Genomic DNA, 26,762 nt, shown 5'->3' with positions numbered 1-26,762 from the left:
TCCTCCTAAATTTCTACTCAAGTTCAAAAGAACAGCCTCTTCAGGAAGCCCTCTACTTATTCTAAAATCTCATCATCTCATCATTTGCTAAGAAACCCAAAAGGGGAACTAAATTTCACATGCATTTTATCATACCCCAAAACTCAATCACGACCCTCTCCTAGAAAGATATCAGTTTATTCAATGTTGTCAGAAAGTACATCAAAGACTGAAACTCAGAATGATCCTGAATGTATGCTGTATTTTCCAAGTCAAGATTACAGACATGGTCAGAATCAGACTATGGCTTTGGGGTTTTGTTTTTCTGGGTTTTAATTTTCACGGTACTTGTTTCCCAGAGACAGAAGGCATCTTCTTAACTAAACAGTCGAGCAAAAACAAGTGCTCTGGAGCAAGAAAAACCACAGTAGTGGGTCAGCCTCTAAGACTCACTACTCCAAAAATGTAACTGTATCTGAAATGCTGGTGAGAACAGCAGATGTTAAGGGCTTTCATCTGCCAGTCTTTTTAGAAGTATCATGAGAGTGCTTCCCTCGGAGCATCTGTGCCACATTAAATTGTTCATGGCCACGAGCAGTGGCTGTCCTGTTACACGGCCAGGGCACACCTGCATCTCCTTGTCTGTGCATCCACGGCCAGCCCCGGCCGAAGAGACAGACTGCTTCAGTGTCTCCCAAAGAGTTCTTTTAGATCCTTGAGAAGGGAAGATGGGCTCTACCCCTTCCTCACCTTATTTTCAGGCATATCACGATGCTCCCGAAGCTTCTGGAGTGGGGAGAGGAGTACACACTGAGACTGCAACATTATCCCAGTCACAGGTATGCTCCAAAGTTCCCTGAGTTCCAGATGGATGGAAAACAAAAGCTAAATAAAGCCAGCTCCTATTCTAGGAGTAAAACATATTCATTCATTCACGTATTGTTCATTCCTGTATTCAATATTTATAAAAATCCAAGACACAGACATAGAGAACAAATATATGGGTATCAAGGGGTTAAGGGAGGGTGGGATAAACTGGGAGACTGGGATTAACATATATACACTATTGATACTATATATAAAATAGATAAATAATTAGAACCTATTATATAGCACAGCGAACTCTACTTAATGCACTGTGGTGACGTGAAAAAGTCCAAAAGGGAGATAATATGTGTATATGTATGGCTGATTCATTTTGCTGTGTAGCAGAATCTAACACTACTCTGTAAAGCAACTATACTCCAGTGAAAGCTTATTTTTTTAAAACCCAGCTATGTGACAGGCTGCAGAGCTAGCAGAAGAATCTTTTTTACTTTGGGAAGGAGAATTTGAGATTAAGGAAAAATGCTGTGTCTACTTTTCTTGCCACTTACTCTTTCAGGGATCCCCTGGAGGAAGGGATGGCAACCCACTCCAGTATTCTTGCCTAGAGAATTCTATGGATGGAAGAGCCTGGTGGGCTACAGTCCATGGGGTGGAAAGACTCAGATACAACTGAGTGACCAACACTATTCTTTTTTAACTTACTTTTGTAAAAGAATAGAGGAATCTTTCTATTCAACCCCAACAACTACTGGCAGCCTGGGATTCCACTGAAAGCACCTCTCTCACTGTTCACACACTGGCATCTTTTGATGGAGAACTCTGCTGACTTCGTCCATGTGCTTTCCTGGGAGTTTTCCAGAAGCATAAGGGAAAAACAGGTTTAACTTCAGCTAGGATGTCTCAGTGAGAGATGAGGCACAGCTCGTATAATTGTGATCACATACAGGATACAACCTTAAGATGTATCTTGTTTGCCAAGGCTTGGAAAAACATTCCCTGGAGGCACACAGGAAAAGAGAAAGAAGCTGGCCAGAGACCAACGGGGATCAAAGGGTGGTGGGGTGGGGATGGCGTGTGCTGCTGGGGGTCAAGGACTCGGGGAGAACAGCTAGACGCCCTGGAGAAAACACGCCCCGTGTCTGAACTCTTTAAATAAATTATGAGTATTGTTATTTTTATGAAACATTTAACCCAAGGGACACTTAGAATTAATATTATCTTTTTCAACATAGAGAAAAGATAGAAATGCATTATCATGATTTAACAGATCAGAAGTCAGTCAAGAGCACTTCATTTCCCCCACTGATAGACTACTGGGTTATCATGCCTGATTTGCAGTTTTTACCATGAGTATTTTCATTCACTTTGTTTTCTTTTTAAAATTAATGTATTTGACTGTGTCGGGTCTTAGTTGCAACATGCGGGATCTTGTGCTGTGTGCACGGATTCTCTAGCTGTAGCACATGGGTTTAGTGGCTCCACAGCACGTGGGATCTCAGTTCCCCGACCAGGGATTGAACCTGCGTCCCCTGAACTGCAAGGTGGATTATTAACCACTGGACTGCCAGGCAAGTCCCCCAGACTGTCTTTTTCTGTAATTTCTGCTGACTTTGAGATTGTGTCATAATTAGAGCTGCCAAACAACCAGACGCTTTGGGATTTCAGGATCCAGTCAAGGTCATGAACCTTGCCTCCATCTACTGAAGAACGCATTGTAAGAATGTTCTAGGGCAGTGCATCAAGTTAGATCTAAAGTAAACAAAAACTACTTGCTAGTCTCAAAAAATTAAGACTTTTTTTCTATTTGCCCTCTTAAACTTTGAGCTTGATAAAGTACATAATTCTGTTATTAATATTTGTGTTAACATACATTTCACAATTAAAATAGAGAATTATACCTCAGTAGTTGAACAAATATGTCATATTCAATTGATTTGTTGCTGCTGTTGTTTTACCACAGGAGACAAACTTTCAAGTCTTAAAAGAAACTTACTCATTCCTAGAAGGCTACATGTTTAGCTACCCAATTAAAACAAATTCATTTTTGTAGATTTAACTTCACTTCACTGTAACAGTCTTACTATTTTCCATTTTCTTATCCAGCTTCTGATAATCTAAAACAATTAAGAGGGCAGCAGAAATTAGTAGCAAAAGAATAACCTGCACCCTACAGGAAACCAGGCCATCTTCCTGGCCTGGGTAAAATAATAATTAGAAATGCAAAGGCCCAGTTGCACTAAAGAGAAGCTTAGCATCAGTCAGTCTTAAGTAAATGGACTTTCAGGTTGGCCATTATTAAGCATGAATGAAATATTAATTATGTAATTTGTATCATTAATAAGTTTTTCTAAAACATTGTGGAAGCTTCCCCATAGTCAGAGAAATGTCTGCACTCTTCTGTCAAAGAAGTAAACTGTATAAATAATTGGTAACCATCACCCTGCCCCATAACCAGTCTCAACCCTTTCTTTCCTTCATTGCAGAAGGTCCTCCTAAATGTTTCCCTCTACTCTCTACAATCCACTCTTCACTATGACCTTTTTGACTAATCCTCTGCCAGGCTCACTGACAAGCACTCAACATACATTAGCTAATAGGATCTTCACAATCCTGTATGGCAGAAACCACCACTCCCATTTTACAGATGAGGAAACTGAGACAGCTTAAGACACTTGGGAGAATTCTGTGTTCCTTCCATTCTAAGATGCCACCAAATTTTATCAAATTACTAATTTAAAATTTTTTATTAGGGTAAAATACACATAAAAACTTACCATTTTTATATGTACAGTTCAGTGGCAATAAGTACATTCACAGGTCTGTGGAATCATTACCATCATCCATCTACAGAACTCTTTTCATATTGTAAAACTCAAGCTCTGTATCTATTAAATATTAACTCCACATCCCACCCTTTCCCCTGCCAATGGCAACCACTATTCTATTTTCTCCCTCTATGAATTTATTTGACTACTCTAGGTATCTGCATGCATGTTCAGTCACGTCTGACTCTTTGTGACCCCTATGGACTATAGCCTGCCAGGAACCTCTCTGACATGGGATTTCCCGGGGAAGAATACAGGAGTTTGTTGCCATTCCCTTCTCCAGGGGATCTTCCTAACCCAGGGATCAAACTCAGGTATCCAGCACCGAAGGCAGGTTATTTACCTTCTGAGCCACCAGGGAAGCCCAAAACATGTACAGATACCACTTTTAAGATCATAAAACACATCACACCTTCTGAGATACCAAATGGGAAAAGGCTATACTATCAGCAAATCATTAAATTGCAAGCATAATACCTTTTACCTGTTGGATTCTTAATATCGCCTCAATTCCCTTTGGTTCTAAAATTAAAGTCTGTGATAGGCTAAGCTGACTATTCATGTCATACCTATGCCTTTTTGTTTAGTTTATTTTTTATTGAAGCATAGTTGAATTACAATGCAGTGTTAATTGCTACAGTATAGCAAGGTGACTCAGTTATACACATATATACACACAAATTGTTTTTTATATTCTTTTCCATTATTGATAATCACAGGATACTGAATATAGTTCTCTGTGTTTATGGTAGCTGGGACTGTTGTTGGGATTAGCAGATGTAAACTGGTATATACAGAAGGATAAACAAGGTCGCACACCTACACCTTCATTATTCCAAACACTCACTCCCACTCTCCCCTTCTTGCTTTGGGCTTTGCCCTTTGTCATCAATCTTTTTTTTTTATTTCATTATCTACGTGCTGGCAAAAATACATGTAATTTGGAAGGACTAGATTCCACATGAGGGGACAGATATAAGTCAGGTTATACAGATATAAATAAGTTTAACACAAGAAAACTTACCTCTCTGGAGTTAACATTTAGTTAGTTTTTCAAGTGTCATTTTTTTGGATAAAACCTGAATCTTTGTAAGGTGTGTAAAGTATTTGTCCATTTTGTGGATACTTAACTTTAAAATGTTAGATATTAACACAAAGAGCAACCAAAACCACAAATTAACAAGCCATTATCCATCAAATGAATAAATTTAACACAATAAATAAATGCTATATTAATAAATGTTAAATCCAGTTCATTCAAATGTATATACCATTTTATCATTCATGGAGCAACATTCATCACAAATATAACTACTGACCACCTACTGCATGCCAAGCATTGTTCTAGGGACCATCGATGCAGTGGTTTTGTTTTGATTTGTTTTAAATATAGTTAAAAGTCTCAATGACACTTCCATTCCAGTTGGAGAGAGAAAAAAATACACATAAATATGGCAAATACAGAGTACATAAGAAAGTGGTACATTCTTAGTAAAAAAATAAAAGTAGGGATATGTACTATGGAGAATATCTATGTGAAATTTTAGATCAGGTGGGCAGGAAAGGCCTCATGGAGAGCACAACTTTTAAGTAAATGCAATGAAGCTAGTCATCCAGATAATCTGAGAAAAGAACTTTCTAGGCAGAGTAAACAGCCAGGGCAAAGGCCCTGAGGTCCAGTTTCACCAACATGTTTGAGAATCAGTGAGGAATCCCACGTGCCTGAAGCGGAGCAAAAGGGCAGTGAGACCTGAGGTCAGAAGTCAACAAGGAGCAAGTACGAAACTAAAGGCCTTGCAGTCCAGCAAGCACTGTGGTTCCAATCTCTAAGTCACACGTGACTACCACTATAGGTTTCTCAAAAAGGCATGGATGACACGATTTATGTTTCAGGAACCATCACATCACTTTCAGTCTTTCCCAGAAACACTTTAACAGACTGAGCACCTATTAATGGAGATATTTTGGACACAAGTGAAATACTTAACCACAGTGCCCTCATGTTATGGCTGCACTGGCTGCCTCTACATGCAGGTTGGGAATGGGTTCCTCTAAGTTCCCTTCCCAAAGCGTGCCGAAAACAAGCAGTAAAGAAGGGGCAAGGGAGGAGGTAGAAACAGCCTGAGAAATATGCCAGGAAATCTCTGGTTTCAGAGCATGAAGCAATTCTGCAAAGAAATCAGCAGACCTGGAAACTTAAATCTCTAGAGAAGAAACTTGCAGAAAAACTAAAGGTGCAATAACTAGGTATGGAAAGTAATATATCTATTATACAAAGTAAAATATCTAAAATACTATTATACAAAGTAAACTAGCTCAAAGTAAGATATACAAAGTAAAATATTTATGTGCATTTTGCCCTACTCAAGGTGGCAGAGATGCGCTAAAGATGAACCGTAGCACTTGCACTGGAAATGGGGAGGTACACTGGCTGGAACACGGTGGGAGCGCTGGGTTTGTGGCACATCACAGGAAAATGCTTCAGGTGCAGGATGTACTGATACCATTAAGGTTCCCAACGCAAACAGCTGACATTGGCCCCACAGACCAAAACTAGATTGTCATTCTTTCAGATGATTTTCATTAACTTTTACATCAAAACAATTAACTTAGAAGCTTATTCATGCATTTTCCTGAAAAACTGACTATCCATTAAATACTTAAAAAATAAACACTTTTTCTAGCTTTTCTTTTGCATATTTTTGTGACATTCTGTGGATTTTCTGTGTTTAACACATACTAAAACATAGCATTTACCATTGTTTTCAGGGAAAGGGCAGATCTGCCATGCCATCAGTTTTCGAGAAGGATGCCTAGAAAGAGGCTCATTGTTCAGTGACTAAGAACACCATTCAGAGCCCAATCCACAGATTAACTCATGCACTGGAATCGAAATGACTGTCACAACCACTAGATGGCACTTGACCCCACATACTGCTTCCAACGTCCCTTGCTATTAGAACTGCTCCTGCCGCAGTCCATGGGGTTGCAGAGTCGGACACAACTGAGCAACTGAACAGCAACATTCACTGTACTCCCTATTTTGAATCGCTATTGGCCCTTTTCAAACAGACTTCCCAGTATTACCAGTAAAGCATCTATTAAGTGCAAAACTCTTTCCCTCACAGGACTATTCATTTTGAGCCATAGCAGGTCACTCAAGCACAGTTCAAATGCTAGTCCACCTTTATGGGCAAAATCAGGTGACCAGCTGGCACACAGGAAATGTATACTAACAGCAATTTTTTATAAAAGGATCTTTAGAGTCAAAAGGAAATCAGAATCTCTTAATGGATAAAGTTGGGGCAAACCTGTCGCCCTGTAGCTGTTTTTTCCTGTTCTAATCAGCTACTTTATGTTCTAAATTTTGGACTAAGCAACGGAAGCTTCACAGTGTGGGGCTGGTAACAGGCAGATATCTACCATTTGACTCTGGAGCCACTCGATGAGCGTTTCTGCTGTAGAGTCCGGGATCTGGCACCTCAAGCCTTCCTTCTCATCAGCTTCCATCATCTCCAGCAACCCACGCAGGTCTTCCACAAGGTGCAGGGCTCGCAAGCTTCCCATGAATGGGGAGGTGGGGGACTGGCAATCGAAAATCCCATTGGAATATTCCAGGGCCTTAGAACCTAGGTTTAAAAAAAATCATAGAGAGAGCAATGGGATTTATGCTGGATAATATACCAAAGCTGAAGGTGGCAAGCAAGTCTAGTCACAGTGAGGAATGACCAAACAAGGAGCAGGGAAAAGAGAATTCAATCACGTAAATCTCTCCAAGGGATAGTCATTTGGTGAAAAAATAAAAAACATAACTGATGAGAGATTGCTGTTGTTTAGTCATTGTGTCCAACTCTTTGTGACCCTGTGCATTGCAGCCCGCCAAGCTCCTCTCGTCAAGGGATTTTCCAGCCAAGAAAACTGGAATGGGTTGCCATTTCCTAAATATCAGTGGTCGAACACCTAACAGGGAGGCCAGCTGTGTGGCATAGTAAGAGTAGGATGGGTCTTGGTATAAGATGTGCTGACCTCAAGAAACACAGGTTAAGAAGAGAGCAGATCAGTTTGTGTGAAGCCATGTATTCCCCAAAATAAAAATTTTAGAAAGCATAAAGTTTGCTTTTTTAAATATAAATTTATTTATTTTAAAATCCCCCTAGAAAGAAGTTGCATATTGAGGTGGAAATTGCATAGCGTAATTTCAAAGGTAAGAGAGCCAGCTCTCAATTAACTGCCTAGAATTTAATGTCTGAAGTTGAGTAACTTACACGTGTACATTGTATACGTACAAGGGAGCATGTGTGGATAAACACTTTCCCCCACAATTTTGTTTGCAGCCTAGCATCAAATGCTCTTGCTAATGTTAGCTTCAAAACATAGTTTTAAAGCCATTTTTGTTTTCTATTACTTTTACGGAACACTCTACTACTTAAATACATACACTGACTCACAGTGCATTCTGAAAGCACCCATAGCCACTTCTACATCTCTTTGATTTTTATTTTCTGGTCTATCAAACATACCATCAAATATACATATTAACTTTACACTTTAAATTTCAACAACTATGATATTTAGGCCATTACCTCACAAATCTGGGCTTCCCTTGTGGCTCAGCTGGTAAAGAATCTGCCTGCAATGCAGGAGACCTGGGTTCGATCCCTTGGTTGGGAAGATCTTCTGGAGAAGGGAAAGGCTATCCACTCCAGTATTCTGGCCTGGAGAATTCTATGGACTGTGTCGTCCATGGGGTCACAAAGAGTTGGACATGACTGAGTGACTTTCACTTCATTTCTCACAAATCCAAAGGTCTACAGCTGGATGAGACCTGTGAGCCAATATGTAAGTTCTCTCTCCAGTTGGCCACAGGGCTTGATCAGTTCTAACAATGGGGAAAGGAATTCTCTTTCAGCGGTTTCATTCCATTGATGTCCCTGACTAGTGGACCACAAGATTTGGATCAAACATCTACCAAACTGTGATAATGGTAACCACTGCTATGTATAGTGATGAATGCTAATGGAGCCACATAACCATCTAAATCAGCCCCCTCAGGAAACCCTGCACAGTTGAGAACTCAGAAAAAAAAAAAAGAGGTGAACAAGTCAGGAGGAGGGAAGAACAGAAAAGCAGCAAAACCCAGACAGTATAACATCCTATATTCCAGCAGTTTTAAGTGTTAGGATCATACAATGCAATGATTTAAAAAACATGTGAGCCCATGGTAACCCTCTGTTCTGTTCAGTCTTCAACACAAAACAAAGTGGGAAGAGGGGAGAGGTGTGTATTCAGAAAAACTCCCAAATGTTTGTTGTCAGTTCTCTTCTCCCTCTTACCTCAGTTGGAGAAATACTGATGGTAATTTGAAAATATGAATCCAGATCCTACCCACAAAGCTCTGACTGACTTAGTGTGAGGTGAGAGCTGGGGGATCTTGTTGTCTTAATGACTCTAGTATTGCTCCCGAGGCCCTGCTGGGACTGAGGGATCAAGGACACAATCTAGTGGAATGTGTGACATGTAATCCCTCAGAAATATCACTTCCCTGATGAGTGGTAAGGTTGTATATAATCCCTGGGAAGAACCTAAAGTTGGCTCTAGTTGTTATATTTTCTGAAATTGTGACAGAGTAAATCCATTCTCTTTCCCATATAACAGTCCTTAAACTATTTAAAAGCATATATCATAGAAAATGGGGCTTCCCTGATGGCGCAGTGGTTAAGAATCCACCTGCAATGTAGGAGATGCAAGAGATGCGGGATCAATCCCTGGGTTGGGAAGATCCCCTGGAGAAGGAAATGGCAACCCACTCCAGTACTCTTGCCTGGAAAATTCCATGGACAAGGAGACTGGTGGGCTACAGTCCCGGGTGCCCCAAAGAATCACACAGGACTGAGTGAGCACACACACAACATAGAAAACAATCACAACAAGGACCCACTGTAGAGCACAGGGAACTATAGTCAATATCTTATAAAAACCTATAATGGAAACAAATCTGAAAAACAAAGTATATGTACATGTAACTGAATTACTTCATTGTATATCTGAAACTAACATACCATTGTATATCAGCTATATTTCAATTTTCAAAAAGGCAGTTAAAACAGAAAATTTGGGGAGGGAGGAGGGAAGGGGGTTCAGGATGGGGAACACGTGTATACCTGCGGCGGATTCATTTCGATATTTGGCAAAACCAATACAATATTGTAAAGTTTAAAAATAAAATAAAATTGAAAAAAAAAAGCGTGTATCATTCCCCAAGCAAGAATACACTCTGCTAGATTAAACATAACCAGTTCCTTACTCTGTTAAACTCTTCACCTTTTGCCTACCTTCTCTAGATAAGTTTTAGTTTACCAACGATACTGTGAAAACAATATTCTAAGAACTGAATACAGTATTCAAAATGTGGTCTAATCTACAAAGGAGGTCAAATTGAAAGAAGGTCTCCAAGACACAGAAGTATAATAAAGAGACCATGCAGGTCACTTCCTTGAAGAGAAGAACCTTCTGAAGAGGAAAACACCTTTGGTTTCTCCAAACCACCAAAGTCGAGTAGCGTCAGGGCCAGGACAACTATATCCTGACCCTGGTCACTGGTCAAAGCCAACTGTAACAGGACCCTGACCACCAGGTGCATGCAGGCCAACCCATTCAGACACCTCCTCGTTGTAACTGGTTCCTTCCCAAATACATGAAAGTCCTTCTCTTGAGACAAGACACAAAATGTGACAGAAGGGCTTGGTTTTGGTGGTTTCAGTCACTAAGTCGTGTCCGACTCTTGCGACCCCATGGACTGCAGCCTGCCAGGCTCCTCTGTCCATGGGATTTTCCAGGCAAGAATACTGGAGTGGGTTGTCATTTCCTTCTCCAGAGGATCTTCCCAACCCAGGAATCGAACCCGGATATCCTGCATTGTAAGCAATGAGCTACTAGGGAAGCCCATGGAAGACAGAAGAGCTTAAGTAGCACTACTCCTGAGGGATGTGCCAGGGGATGAAGGGGCTCATCTACTAGCCAGTCCCCTCACCATGATGAGAAAACAAGGAGATTATAGTCTACTTCTTTTGCTCAGCTTATGTAACAGAGAATTGCTGAAGATTCTTAAGGAGGATGATCAGACTGGGATTTTTAAATTTATTGGAGGATAATTACTTTACAATACTGTGCTGGTTTCTGCCATACACCAACATGAATCATAGGTATACATATGTCCTCTCTCTCTTGAACCTCCTTCCCACCTCCCACCCCTCTAGGTTGTCACAGAGCACCAGATTTGAGCTCACCAGATTTGAATACCAAATTGAATGAATTAGCCATTCAGCAAATTCCCAATGGCTATCTATTTTACATATGATAACGTATATGTTTCAGTGCTACTCTCTCAGTTCATCCCACCCTCTCCTTCCCTCCTTGTGTTCACAAGTCCATTCTTTATGTCTGTGTCTCCATTGCCGAGACTGGCATTTCAGAAAAAAAGATTCTGGTGATCTGGAGAAAAGGGTGGACTAGAGCAGGAAAGCAAGTGCGCCAAAGGACATCAAGTGGGAGGGTTATTTAGGTAGAGCAGGACAACGGTAGCACAGACACAACAGATTTTAGATAGGAAGAAAGGGACTGGGAGAATTTGGTAGGAGGCAGAGCTGACAGAATTTGACTAAGTAGGGGAACATATGGGTCGTGTCTAGAATGACTTAAACTGCTTATGAGGTACCATTTCACACCAGTCAGAATGGCTGCGATCCAAAAGTCTACAAATAATAAATGTTGGAGAGGGTATGGAGGAAAGGGAACCCTCTTACACTGTTGGTGGGAATGCAAACTAGTACAGCCACTATGGAGAACAGTGTGGAGATTCCTTAAAAAACTGGAAATAGAACTGCCTTATGATCCAGCAATCCCACTGCTGGGCATACACACTGAGGAAACCAGAAGGGAAAGAGACACATGTACCCCAATGTTCATCGCAGCACTGTTTATAATAGCCAGGACATGGAAGCAACCTAGATGTCCATCAGCAGATGAATGGATAAGAAAGCTGTGGTACATATACACAATGGAGTATTACTCAGCCATTAAAAAGAATTCATTTGAATCAGTTCTAATGAGGTGGATGAAACTGGAGCCTATTATACAGAGTGAAGTAAGCCAGAAGGAAAAACACCAATACAGTGTACTAACGCATATATATGGAATTTAGAAAGATGATAACAATAACCCTGTGTACGAGACAGCAAAAGAGACGCTGATGTATGGAACAGTCTTATGGACTCTGTGGGAGAGGGAGAGGGTGGGAAGATTTGGGAGAATGGCATTGAAACATGTAAAATATCATGTATGAAACGAGATGCCAGTCCAGGTTCAATGCACGATACTGGATGCTTGGGGCTAGTGCACTGGGACGACCCAGAGGGATGGTATAGGGAGGGAGGAGGGAGGAGGGTTCAGGATGGGGAACACATGTATACCTGTGGCAGATTCATTTTGATATTTGGCAAAACTAATACAATTGTGTAAAGTTTAAAAATAAAATAAAATAAAATAAAAAAATAAAGAGACGCAAAAAAAAAAAAAAAAAAGAAAGTGTATAGAGGGAGGACTATGAGATTAGCCAAGATAAAGACACCATATATGAAACAGATCACCAGTACAGGTTCGATGCATGAGACAGGGTGCTCAGGGCTGGTGCACTGGGATGACCGTTAGGGATGGGATGGGAAGGGAGGTGGCAGGGGGGCTCAGGATGGGGAACACATGTACACCCATGGCTGATTCATGTCAATGTATGGCAAAAACCACTAAAATATTATAAAGTAATTAGCCTCCAATTAAAATAAATAAATTAAATAAAAAAAACAACAACTAGAGGGGCTTCTGAGAAAAGATGGTGAGCTCAATGTTTTAAATGACACTGATGCATCTATAGTAAGACATTGCAGGGAGGTTATCTGGTTGGCTGGTAGAGATAAGGTCCTGAAGCTTAGCAAAGAATTGGAAGAATAAATAGATGTGAGAGTCATTGATGGGAAAGTGAATATTGAATTTAAGGGAAATGATGAGAACATTCCTGATTATTGGGTAGAACAGTAATCCCTCCCTCCAAGTGCAGTCCACAGACCACCCGGACCAGAGTCACTTTTACTCTGGATCGGAAGCCCAGGAAGGTTCCAGAATTTTTTGACATTTTCAAAACTAGTACAATTATGAAAAGTTTAAAAATAAAATAAAATTTAAAAAAAATAAAAAAAATAAAACAAAATTTAAGAATAATTCTGGCAGAAGTTGGGGAAGAAGGACAAAGACTGAAACCACGGGGAACCTAAAGGCACGGGAGAAAGCCAATAAATGAAAATATCAAAGTGTAGAGGTTATAAAAGAGTTGCAACAAAAAAAGCCAAGACAGCCCAGTAAATACCATGACTGTGTCTTTCAGAGGATGCAGATTACCTGCTATAATCCCATCCATCTGCTCCAGCGCTGCAGCCAACATGTCACTTGCATCACTCATCATCTTGTTATTTGTCAAGGGCAAATTCCAACCTAGATCTGAAACAATAATGATGTTTATCATTACATCCTTCAAATGATAATATGCTTCCTGGCAGGTTTGATAATTCAACACAAACTATAACTCCACCTAGCAGAGACATACAGAGAATTTGTCAAGTATCAGAGCTGAATTAAATGAATCATTTAATAATCTATGACCAGTTATCGTGTGCCTACTCTGCTGCTGGATCTCATGCTATGCCCGATCAGTTAATAAAGTAAGTATGATTCAGTTCTTGCACCCACAGTGTTTAAACTCCAGTAGGACGGTTTCTATGCTGTACTCTGGAGAGCTCTAGGTCTCTGTGAGGGCAACAGAGGTGGCTGTGGAACCCTGCTCCGGGCCACGAGGGATGCTAGATAGATGAGACTTGGTTCTATCTGCACTGGCTCCACCCAATCTCTGCGTTGTCAATTTTGCCTTTATTTTTATTTTTTTCCTCAATAAGGAATTACCATGAGATTTGTCTAAGAAAATGATTCAGGAACATACATAACAAGCACACACACACCTACTGGCATTTTGCACTGTGACAATGGCTATCCTGTATTGAGTGCCTATGAGTGCATATCCTGTATTGAGTCCCACACATTAATATAAATTACCCATAATCCTTAGTCACGAGAGAAACCCTATTAAATGCATAAATCCCTCTTCATTTTATAATGATCTTTGCCTACAAAAACAAGTTTACAAAGACCGGTTTTTGAACTAGGTCTATCTGATTTCCACTGCAATATTAAATTTTTGTTTCTCTGATCCTATCTGAGAAATAAAGTTAGGTTGAAATTGTGTCACAATCTACTCACTCTTTTACCAGCTAAAAAATAAATTAAAATTATTCTTGCAAAAAATTTGGCCATTAACAAGAAAAAAGGCAAATTATGTGATTTTCAATATTAATTAATGCATTTCAGGTACCAGCTAATCATCCAAATAAATTCTCCCAACACACTCAAATACAGCTCCTGCTATTTGGCAGTTACTGTAGTGGAGCAAACACCTGGGAAATAACGCATATGCTGCTTAACAGAAAACTTTGCCCTCTGTTTCTAAGCAACCTAGGTCTTACCACTTTATTTTTACAAACATATTTACAGTTCTGATAAACAGCTGCTTAGATCAATTCTCTATTATGCATTCACTCTCATAAAATGCCATTAATCATTGTGAAATCTTACTGATTGGATAGTTTTCATATATTTCATCTAAGAATTTCAAAGGTTAAAGTCTCTGGCTATGTGGATCACAACAAACTGGAAAATTCTTAAAGAAATGGGACTACCATACCACCTTACTTGTCTCCTGAGAAACCTGTATGTGGATCAAGCAGCAACAGTTAGAACTGGACATGAAAGAACTGACTGGTGCAAAATTGGGAAAGGAGTATGACAAGGCTGTATATTGTCACTCTGCTTATTTAACTTCTATGCAGAGTACATCATCTGAAATGCTGGGGTGAATGAATCACAAGCTGGAATCAAGACTGGTGAAAGAAATATTAACAACCTCAGATATGCAGATAATACCACTTTAATGGCAGAAATTAAAGAGGGACTCAAGAGTCTCTTTATGAGAGTGAAAGAGGAAAGTAAAAAGCTGACTTGAAACTCAACATTTACAAAAAACGAAGATCATGACATCTGGTCCCATCACTTCATGACAAATAGAAGGGCAAAAAGTACAAACAGTGGGAGATTTTATTTTTTTAGGTTCCAAACTTGCTGTGGACAGTGACTGCAGCCTTGAAATTAAAAGATGTTTGCTCCTTGGAAGAAAAGCTATGGCAAACCTAGACAGAGTACTAAAAAGCAGAGACATCACCTTGCTGACAAAGTTTCACATAGTCAAAGCTATGGTTTTTCCAGTAGTCATGTATGGATGTGAGAGTTGGACCATAAAGACGGCTGAGCACTGAAGAACCAATGCTTTCGAACTGTGTTCCTGGAGAAGACTCTTGACAGTCTCTTGGACAGCAAGAAGATCAAACCAGTCAATCCTAAAGGAAATCAACTCTGAATATTCATTGGAAGGACTGATACTGAAGTTCCAATACTTTGGCCACCTGATGCAAAGAGTCAACACATTGGAAAAGATTCTGAGGCTAGGAAAGATTGAAGGCAAAAGGAGAAGAGGGTAGCAGAGGATGAGATGGTTAGCTAGCATCATCAACTCAATGGACATGAATCTGAGCAAACTCCAGGAGATAGCGGAGGACAGAGGTGCCTGGTGTGGTATACGATCCATGGGGTTGCAAAGAGTTGGACGTGATTTGGTGACTGAACAATAACAAAGAATTTCCCAGAACTTACTCCCTTCAAAAGGTATAAAATATCACTACCATTTTATGTAGAAACACTACAGCACAAAAACACCCAAGGCATGCATTTACAGTCACCCAGAAATCAAGGGGCTAATAGGTTATAAACCTGGGCGTTCTCAAAAATCTACTAGCACATTTAGCTAGTGCACAGTCCAGAGAGGTGGGGCAGTAATTGAATGATCACACTTCAGGCTTAAATACTCTAGAAACATTAAGGATTAAGCCAAAGAGTGTATGGTCTTTGAATTTCACATAATTAAGTGGCCTACATTTCCTTTCATTTTAATGTTGAACTTCAAAGAGCTCTAAATAGATGCTATCTATCTATCTATATTTGTGTGTGTGTGCAGACAGACACATGCCAGGCTCAGCTATAATCATGGGGAATACCAATAAAATAAAATAATGCTCACATTAAAAAGCTCTCATCACCCCACTAAATCTTTGCAGGTAACTCTAATTTGTGTAGAGCAAGAACACTTTTTCAAGAAAGACAGGTAGTTATCTATTTCTTCTCTGTTTCAATGAACCTTTCAAATGCTAAGACACGGAGGTACAAGAACCTAGGTGATGCTTTTCAAAATGGTGGAGAAAACCAATTTTTTAAAAAAATTTCCATTTTATTAGAGACCAAGTCTTTGTTTAATATAATATGATGTAAACATTAAAGTGTTATAGAAGTTTATAGACGCTTACTCTCAATCTCTATACCTATCACATAGCAGCCTACATGTAATAATACAGAGAAGATAAGACAGTAAACACAATTAACAAATATGTACATAATATGGCAAAGGTGGTAGGTGCTAAGGGAGGAAATTTGAGCAGTTATCCTCAGGGAGTCAAGGGGTTAGGAATTTGGAGAGGTCCCTGATGGTTCAGTGGTAAAGGAACCCACCTGCCAATGCAGGAGACACAAGTTCTATCCTGGGGTGGGGAATATTCCGTGGAGGAGGAAATGGCAACCCACACCAGTATTCTTGTCTGGAAAATTCCATGGACAAAGGAGCCTGGCAGGCTACAATCCACGGAGTCTCAAAGAATCCAACATGACTGAATGACTGAGCAAACACACACGCACACAAATTAAATAGAGTTGTCAGGAAGAATGACAGATTCAAAGATCAAAGACTGCTTTAAATTTAGTTAAATATAGGTGGTAGTTCAGTGGTTTCCAAGTAAAAAATTACTACAAACTGATTTAAAAAATGGGAGAGGTAAAGACATGAACAGACATTATAACAAAAGGGAAACACTTTTACCAATATAAAATATGAAGAGATGCTTAATGTTATTAATACTCAAAGAATTTAAGACAGCAATGTGATATCATTTTATATTCAGTCAGTTGGCAAAAAAATGGACACTACTAAGTACTGTACAAGGATGTGAATTCACAGACTCTCTTACAGAATGGTAATGGGAATGCAAAATGGGCTAAAATGAAAATAAAAACAGGTAGAAACTACGGGGAATTCAGCTCTTGAGTAAAGGTAACCATACATAATGAATGAGGTTCACATTCATACATCTTTTCACTTGTGGGCACTCCCCCGTCCACATGATGCAAAGTGATTAGGGCTTATGAAGGAAATCACATTCTTACTGGCTCAATGATTAGAAGAGGGTAAAGTTCTTACATTATGCACAAAGATGTTCAATACCAATTCACAGCAGGTTGTGATAAGAATACATAATATAATATATCCAAACTGTACAAAGTAAAAAGCCAGTTGAGTTGATGAGATAGAATACTAATAAAATCCTCAATTAATCCAAAAGAAGGAAGTAAAGGTGAAACAATGAACTGATGGGAGAAAAAGAAATCAAATGGCAAATGATAAACTTAAACTCAATCATATAATTTACCATTACATTAAATGTAAATGGACTAAACTTTTAATAAAAGCCCAAGATTGTCAGACTGGTTAAACGTAAAGACATATAAAATATAAGAATGAAAAATAAGACATTATGCACACAGTAAATAAGCCTGGGGAAGGAGGATTGGCCATATTAATATGTGAAAAGTGACTTTCAATCAAGTATTACTAGAAAGAGGAATATTTTATCATGGTAAGAGTCAATTCATCATAAATGTTTCCGCAACTAATAACAGAGCTTCAAATAACATGAGGCAAAAACTGACACAACTAAGGGAGAATTACACAAATTCAGTCCGTTTATATTTAATAGTCGATACAGTTGGATTTAACTCTACTGTCCTGCCATTTTTTTCTGTTTATCCCATCTTTCATTTGTTCCTCCTTTTCAACCTTCTTTTGGAATGACAGACCAGGTAGGAAAACAAATCAGGTAATAATACAGACTTTAGCAATACTATCACCCATCTTGACCTAACTCAATTTATAGAACAAAACAACCAAATGCAGAACATATTCTTTTCAACCCACAGGTTATACACACTGGGCCAGGCCATGTGTGTATGCAAGGCCACAAAATAAGTCTCAATAAATTCCAAATGGGCATTAAAGGATTATACAGAAGACTAAGAACAGCAACCGAAAGTGGTAAAGTACTAATGTTAAGAACAGAGCTTCCATATTTATTAAAATTCTGACTTGTCCATGCTTGAGCTATTTTAGTGGCCACCTAACTTCATGAGCATCTGTGTTAATAAGGTTATGTCAATTTTTATGCCTGAGTCAAAGTATTTTAAAAAATAGAAAACTTAAATAAAAGGCCTCAGAAAATCTCATGCTATATCAAGATTTTCCTCTATTCTCAGAAACATTTCTGAGAGGAAGATTCCCCTGGGCATCTTCACATACTTAATACAATGGAATACTACTCCAGTACAATGGAATATTCCTCCACAGTGAAAAAGTCTAATAAATATTACTGGGAGCAAAAGAAGTCAGACATAAATGACTATGTATTATGTGATTCCTTTTATGTAAAATTAAAAAATAGGTAATCTATGGTGAAAGAAAGTAGAACAATAATTATTTGCAGGGAGTGGTGAATGATTCAAGGAAATTCTGGGGACTTTCTGTTCAATATCTTGATGGATATATATTCAAGCTTATACATTTGTCAAAACTCATCAAACTGTACATTTAAGATGTGTTCACTTCACTGTATGTAAGCTTCACCTCAAATTTTTAAAATTAGGGTTGAAGATGGTTGTTAGAAATTAGAAATGAAACTATTTTTATTTTTTATTTTTTTGAAACAATATTTTTAAATGAACCAAATAAATGAATGAATGTAAGTAGGATATGCAGGCCTTATATGATAATATATCATGAATAAAGAATAATGAATAATCCAATTATATACACCTGAGGTCTAAAATTAAACTCAGAATATCCAGCTTCCTATGTTCGGACTCTTTCCTTACCCAGAAACCTGTTGATTACAACTTCATCTTTTGGACGAACAAAACCACTTAGAAAAAAAAACTTTACCATCTAATAATTCCCACACAATACCAAAATTATTTCTGGATTCTAAATAGGTAATATACACTTATTTCAATGACTTGTTGAAGGAAAAGGCACCAAACAATACAACTACCAACAACAAAAGAGTGTGGTTTGGGTTCAAGGTCATAGTTCAAACTGGAGAAAGCCCTTACTATTGGGTGATGTAAACAGAGATCAGTTCTGCTTTAAGGAGACCTCAGTCTAGTGGTTTCCTATTCTAACGGTTTAATGAAAAGAAGTTCAGAAAAGTCTTGGAAAAGCAAGCTCCTGGAAGTAACATTCATATTTTACAGTAATGGTAAAGGAATACCAACAAAGAAATATTTTGGGTGTATTTCAAACTCGGTTAGGACCCATTTAGAGCAGATTGGAGTAAGGTAAAATATCAGGGAAAGTTCCAGCAATGGGTGTGGCAGCTTAAAGGTTGGCAGAAAACCACAACTTTTACAGGGTTGTTGACTAACTGATGGTTTAGGTTGGAAGAGCTGCCCAGTCTCTTCGTGAAGTAGGAAAGAAAGACTGTAAGAACAACTACAGAATCTGTTTCTAAACTTTGGTGAGAATGACATTTGTCCTAACTTTCTCAGCTTTCCTTAGGTAAAATGTTTTATGTTTGAAAGAGAACTTTGAATTCCGTGCCCAGAGACCGATACTGCTACTGCTGCTGCTGCTGCTGCTAAGTCACTTCAGTCGTGTCCAACTTTGTGCGACCCCAGAGACGGCAGCCCACCAGGCTCCCCCGTCCCTGGGATTCTCCAGGCAAGAACACTGGAGTGGGTTCCCATTTCCTTCTCCAATGAAGGAAAGGGAAAAGTGAAAGTGAAGTCACTCAGTCATGTCCGACTCTTAGCGACGCCATGGACTGCAGCCTACCAGGCTCCTCCATCCATGGGATTTTCCAGACAAGAGTACTGGAGTGGGGTGCCATTGCCTTCTCCGGAGACAGACACTAAGGACACTTAAAAGAAGAAATCCCTTCAGTGAATGAGAGAATGTTTACATACATTCAACTAGGCTGGTGGAACACCACGTTATTATGCGGCCATTATGAAAACAATATAGTTTCATGTAAATTACCCAAGATCTCTCATCAATTTTTTCCCCGAAGATGCTCACTAGGGATGTCAATCAATTACAAGATGATTTCCCATGCAGGCAGCAATACAATCTTAGCAAAGAAATGTCTTAAAAACTGGACTAGGAAAGACTGCTGAGTGGTTCTTAAGGTGTGGGGACTGCCCAGCAGTGGCACAGCATCACCAGTGAGCTGGTTCATATGTAAATCCTTGGCCAAGATCTACTGAATCCGAATTCTAGGAGCAAGGTTTGTATGAGCTGCCACGTGATTCTGATGCCCACTCTGTCACCGTGCTAGAGCACAAGCAGTCCTCTTTCCTCCTGGAACACCAAGCCCCACCCAGAGGGGTTGGGAACAGGCTACCAAGGGAAACAAGGGCAGAGCTCCTCTCCCCACCTCCTGCTTCTACTTTTGATCCAAAAAATAACAGCTCTGAAGAGGCAATACAGGTTTTAACCAGTAAAATCTCTCCCTTTAAACTTCAACTACTAAGTTGTTATGCCTACAACTTTTAAGATTTTTATAGAATCCTCGCTTTCTGGTTCTCTGCTATGTATATATTATCACATGTTTCCTCCTCTACCCTGTATTATTAGTCCAAATCCTTTCACCTCCAGTCTGCTCTAACATCCCTAGAAAATGAATTCAGAATCAACTGAAAAGGGCAGCAAGGTAAGAAGTGGGGGTTGAGGGGCAGGAAAAGTGCTGAAAACAGTGGAGATGTTGGCAGTGGGGCTGATGTCAATGTTACAACACACATGTAAAAAGTCTGGTCAAACTGTAGAAATAAGTATGATATTGATGGCAGAACTGGAAATATGAACATTGTGTATTTGGTGATATTAAGGAATTATTTTAGTATTTATGGCATATTAGGGATGACCAAATATTCATGGATGAAATGATACAACATCTGGAATTTGCTTTAAAATAATGAAGGAGGACACTTCCTTGGTGGTCCAATGATAAGACTCCATACTCCCAATGCAGGGGGTATGGGTTTGATCCCTCGTTGGGGAACTAAGATCCCATATGCTGCACAGCACAACCAAAAATTAAGATAAAACTAAAATAAATAAGTAAAATAAAAAGAAGGGAATAAAGGGTCGAGATATAGATGACACAAGATTAGTCATGATTTGATAATTGTTGAAGATGGGTGATAAGTACATAGGGTAACACTATACTATTTTATCTACATTTTCATATATTTGAGATTTTCCATAATAAAATATTTAAACTTTCTCACCCATGTCTTCAGACAATAGGATTTTCAAACACCCTTGACCCTAATATAATTGGCTTAAATATTTTATTTTTCTAGCATAACCTCAAGCATACCAAGAGCTCACCAAATATTTACAAATCAAATAAGAAAGTACATGTTATGTTAACCACCTGCATAAACACAAACACACACTCAGAAAATGGAATAGCCTCTCACAGAGAGATGTAAGGCAAAGCACAAAAGAGGGCATGTTCATGACTATTTGTTAGAAAAAAATAACTCTCGTGCTCACTAAAATGAAGAGCCATAAAAAATGGTTAAGTATTCAAATAAACAAAGCAGCACCGAAAACAGGACAAAATAAAAGGAAACAAATGTTTTGGCTCTTTGCTACCAATATTTAGGAATGATAACAAGAAGGCAGATGATTTCAAAAGTTCATTACGATAAGCCAAGATCTTTTACTTCTTGCATAAAAGGATGTTGCTGCTATTTGAAAGACAAATGTGTATTAGATGTCAGTAAATCTGAAGATCTTGTGATAAACTGAAAGAATGCCCCATTTCTCTCTGCTGCTGTCGTTGTTCAGTCACTCGGTCGTGTCTGACTCTTTCCACCCCGCGGACTGTAGCCCACCAGACTCCTCTGTCCTCCACTATCTTCTAGAGTTTGCTCAAATTTGTGTCCATTGAGTTGACGATGCTATCTAACCATCTCATCACTTTACCATTATATGATGACTGCACAAAATTATGGATTTGCCCAATGTCACTCAAGAAGAGAGGTTTAAGTCTAAAACCCAAGTATACTTCTCATTCATTCAACAGTGTTTATCAAATAGCTATTATGCCCTGACTAGGACCACCAGCCTTGATCAGGATCGCCAACCTTGACCTCTCATTTGCTTCTGGTCCACATTATATACCACCTCCAGGACACCCACTCCTGCCTGCCCCTCTGCACAACATACCCTGCTCTGGACACACCCTGCTCTCTTACCTCTGTATTGTCACCTCTCTCCTTGCACCACCCATTCTAAACCCTGGGACACGTACTTTCAAGACAGCTCATGCATCCTTTCCTCCAAGGCCTTCTTGAGCCCACCAGGAACATCCTACCAGGATGACTTCACAAGAGCCCTAATTTTACAGTATCTGTCTCTGTGACTGCACTGTGAGCTCCCTGATTACAGAGACTGTATTCCTGATCTCTGCATCCCCAGTGTCTCAAGGGATGGACATCAAATGATTGCAGCACAAATGCTCGTGCCCAGGGGCCCCTCAAACATGCACACTGTCATGTCATAACTAGTCTTGCTCCTATGCTCCCTGGTTTGGGGAATAGCGTGAGCTTCTTCTGAGCTGCACAGGCCAGAAAACTATCTTCTCACTTTAACTTTTAAGATAAATGTTGATAAATTTGATCACTACTATCACCCTTGTTAACTACAATCTCACAAAATGAATGTTCATGCTTTTTAGGAGGTATATGAACCAAGTTTACTGTGCTACTGTGGAATGATGTTATTCCTTTATGTCTATAAACTTCGTTCCCCATATGATGGAGAACTATTTGGGGCCTGAGCAAGTTTCAACTTCTAATTTTTTCACCCACTCTGATCTCTTCATTTTAGGTCTTATAACCTGGTGACTCATCTCTCTCCTATTTTCCCACCCAGGTCTACCAACCTAGCCTCAGCTGGCTCAGAGGAAAGCAGCTCTGGGGTACATGAGACCCCGACTCATACTCCTGAGGAGGGTAGGGATGGGTAACAGCTACTCAAAGCTCCGACAGGGAGGGAATGGACAAAGTGCCTATACGTGAGCAGCCTCTGAAAAAGTGTGTTATAAACCCTCAGATTAAAAGGTAGTGAAAAAGTTTAGTCTTATCATCATTTATTTTAATAAAATAGAAGACATCAAAATGTCTCACAAGAAGTAAAAGTATAATTTTGTGAAACTTTTGATTTCATTTTATATATATACCTGCCTGTAACAAATGCAAAAGTAATCAAATGATGGAAGGCCTACCATGTGCATGGCCTAGTAACAGAATAGTGGGAAAGAGAAGCAAAAAGAAAAATCACTCTGCCTTTAGGGAACTGACATTCCAGTGGGGTCTGTGTGTGTGTGTGTGTGTGTGTGTGTGTGTGTGTGTGTGTATGTGGACATACATGTATATGTACTGCATCATGAGATAAGACAGTATATCTTACACTGGGTCAAAAACATTTGAAAATTACTTCTTTCTCTTTGCAGGCAGATTCTTTACCTTCTGAGCCACCAGTGAAGCCCCTCTTTCTCTTAAGTGGTGGTATTTAAAACATGGTCTACCTGTATGCAGGTCAGGAAGCAACAGTTAGAACTGGACATGGAACAACAGACGGGTTCCAAATAGGAAAAGGAGTTCGTCAAGGCTATATATTGTCACCCTCCTTATTTAATTTCTATGCAGAGTACATCATGAGAAACGCTGGACTGGAAGAAACACAAGCTGGAATCAAGATTGCCGGGAGAAATATCAATAACCTCAGATATGTAGATGACACCACCCTTATGGCAGAAAGTGAAGAGGAACTAAAAAGCCTCTTGATGAATGTGAAAGTGGAGAGTGAAAAAGTTGGCTTAAAGCTCAACATTCAGAAAACGAAGATCATGCATCCAGTCCCATCACTTCATGGGAAATAGATGGGGAAACAGTGGAAACAGTGTCAAACTTTATTTTTCTGGGCTCCAAAATCACTGCAGATGGTGATTGCAGCCATGAAATTAAAAGATGCTTACTCCTTGGAAGGAAAGTTATGACCAACCTAGATAGCATATTCAAAAGCAGAGACATTACTTTGCCAACGAAGGTCCATCTAGTCAAGGCTATGGTTTTTCCTGTGGTCATGTATGGATGTGAGAGTTGGACTATGAAGAAGGCTGAGTGCCGAAGAATTGATGCTTTTGAACTGTGGTGTTGGAGAAGACACTTGAGAGTCCCTTGGACTGCAAGGAGATCTAACCAGTCCATTCTGAAGGAGATCAGCCCTTGGATTTCTTTGGAAGGAATGATGCTAAAGCTGAAACTCCAGTACTTTGGCCACCTCAAGCAAAGAGTTGACTCATTGGAAAAGACTCTGATGCTGGGAGGGATTGGGGGCAGGAGGAGAAGGAGACGACAGAGGATGAGATGGCTGGATGGCATCACTGACTCAATGGACGTGAGTCTCAGTGAACTCTGGGAGTTGGTGATGGACAGGGAGGCCTGGCGTGCTGCGATTCATGGGGTTGCAAAGAGTCGGACACGACTGAGCGACTGATCTGATCTGATCTGATGAACTGGTGCTAATTCACCAACTGTTACTGGTCTATTATAAGTATAGAAATTCAGAGTAAGTATTCAGAAATTTTATAGGAACGTGATCTTGCTGTGATACCCAATTTCATGATAATTTTGCTGCCCAATTATTTTCAAATTGAATTAAAAAAAAATCAATCCATGATAGATTGGAAATGAGGGAAAAAAAAAACCCAACCTTCATCTTCACCAGAGACGGCTGGAGAAGCACTGCTATGAAGGACACGCTGGGTGGGGGTCTGGGGAACAGGTGTGCACACAGGACTTTAAACAAGAACTGCCGCCGCAGAGCACAGACAGGAGTGACGCATTTGCAAGAGGACTCCAACAAGCAGGGAGAATAGTTCAGGTTTGTTCTCGTTCCACACATGTCAAATGGTTAAAATAACTAAATGCAAAGTAGAAAAGTGTTAGCACTGACAATGATGCTATATGGCTAAATTCAGAAGTGAAACAGAAACACATTTGTGTTAAGGTAACATCAATGGCAGTCATACACAGGCATGCCTCTTTAATTTGCTTCACAGATAGCAACAGCTTTGTGTTTTTTTGGGGTTTTTTTTGGTTTTTTTTTTTTTACCAACTGAAGGTCTGTGGCACCTCTGCGAAGAGCAAGTCTATCAGCACCATTTTTCCAACAGCATTTGCTCATTTCATACTCTGTGTAACATTCTGGTAATTCTAGCAATATTTCAAATCTTTTCACTGTGACCTGCGACGTTACTATCAGACTTGCTCTGGGGCACCGTGAACTGCATCCATGTAACATGGAAAACTTAACTGACAAATGTTGTGTGTATTCTGACTGCTCTACCGACTGGCCTTTCCCCCATCTCTCTCTCCTCCTTGAGCCTCCCTATTTCCTAAGACACAACAATATTGGAATCAGGCCAGTTAATAACTACAGTGACCTCTAAACGGTCACAAAAAGAAGAGTCGCATGTTTCTCACTTTAAATCAAAGGCAAGAAATGATTAAGCTCAGTGAGGAAGGCATGTTGAGAGCCAAGATAAGCTGGAAGCGAGGCCTCTTGTGACAAACAGCCAAGTTGTGAATGCAAAGGAAAACTTCCTGAAGGAAATTAAAAGTGCTACTTCAGTATATACCCGAATGATAAGAAAGTGAAAGAGCCCTATTGCTGACTGATACGGAGGAAGCTGCAGTGGTCTGGGTAGAAGATCAAACCAGCCACAACATTTCCTTAAGCCAAAGCCTGATCCAGAGCAAGGTCCTAACTCTCTTCAGTTCTATGAAGGCTGAGAGAGGTGAGGAAGCTGCAGAATTTCAGTCTGAAGCTAGCAGAGGTTGAAGGAAAGATGCCCTCTTTATAACATACCAGTGCAAGGTGAAGCAGGAAGTGCTGATATCCAGAAGATCCAGCTCTGATCATTAATGAAAGTGGCTACACTACCCAACACTAATGAAGATGAAACAACTTTCCATTAGAAAAAGATGGCATTTAAGATTTTCATAGAGAAAAGCAGCCAACACCTGGCTTCAAAGCTTCAGAAGAGAGACTTTCTTTCTAGGAGTAAAGCAGCTGGTGACTGTAAGTGTAGGCTAATGTTCATTTACCATTCTGAAAATCCTAGGGTCCTTCAGAATTATGCTACATCAGCTCTGCTTGTGCTTTATCAATAGAACAACAAAGTCTAGATGACAGTACATTTATTTACAGCATGTTGCACCGAATATTCTAACCCCATTCTTGAGATCCATTCTTCAGCCCATTCTCGAGAAAAAGATTCCTTTCAAAATATTACTATTCATTGACAGCGCATCTGGTCACCCAAGAATTCTGATGGAGATGTACAATGAGATTAATGTTGCTTCCATAACACAGCATCCATTCTGCAGCCCACGCATCACGGAGTCATTTTGACTTTCAAGTCATATTATTTAAGAAACACATTTCACAAGATTAAAGCTGCCACAGACAGTGATTTCTGGGATGGATCTGGGCAAATTAAATTGAAAACCTCGAGATATTCACCATTCTAGATGCCATTAAGAATACTCGCAATTCATGGAAAGAGGTCAAAACATCAACATTCAGAAGAGTTTGGAAGAAGCTGATTCTAATCCTCCTGGATGACTTTGAGGGATTCAAACTTAGTGCAGGAAGTCACTGCAGATGTGGTGGAAACTGCAAGAGAACTA

The 26,762-nt window shown here is 39.7% G+C and overlaps 1 protein-coding gene across 16 annotated transcripts in view; it reads right to left on the bottom strand.

The window, feature by feature from the left end:
* Nucleotides 1-26,762, bottom strand: part of PPFIBP1 (PPFIA binding protein 1) — a 205,760-nt gene that overhangs the window by 55,672 nt on the left and 123,326 nt on the right. For all 16 annotated transcript variants that reach the window (XM_027541606.1, XM_027541600.1, XM_027541602.1 and 13 more), the window contains 2 exons: nt 13,080-13,178; nt 7,056-7,261 (listed from right to left, as the gene is read on the bottom strand). In XM_027541606.1, the coding sequence (XP_027397407.1) occupies nt 7,056-7,261; nt 13,080-13,143 (270 nt within the window). In that variant the 5' untranslated portion in view covers nt 13,144-13,178. Of the gene's footprint in view, nt 1-7,055; nt 7,262-13,079; nt 13,179-26,762 lie in introns of those variants that run through there.

Source organism: Bos indicus x Bos taurus, chromosome 5 (genome assembly GCF_003369695.1).
Source record: "Bos indicus x Bos taurus breed Angus x Brahman F1 hybrid chromosome 5, Bos_hybrid_MaternalHap_v2.0, whole genome shotgun sequence".
Lineage (NCBI taxonomy): Eukaryota > Metazoa > Chordata > Mammalia > Artiodactyla > Bovidae > Bos > Bos indicus x Bos taurus.
The sequence above is the reverse complement of the archived record's forward strand: the minus strand, read 5'-3'. Positions and strand labels throughout refer to the sequence as shown.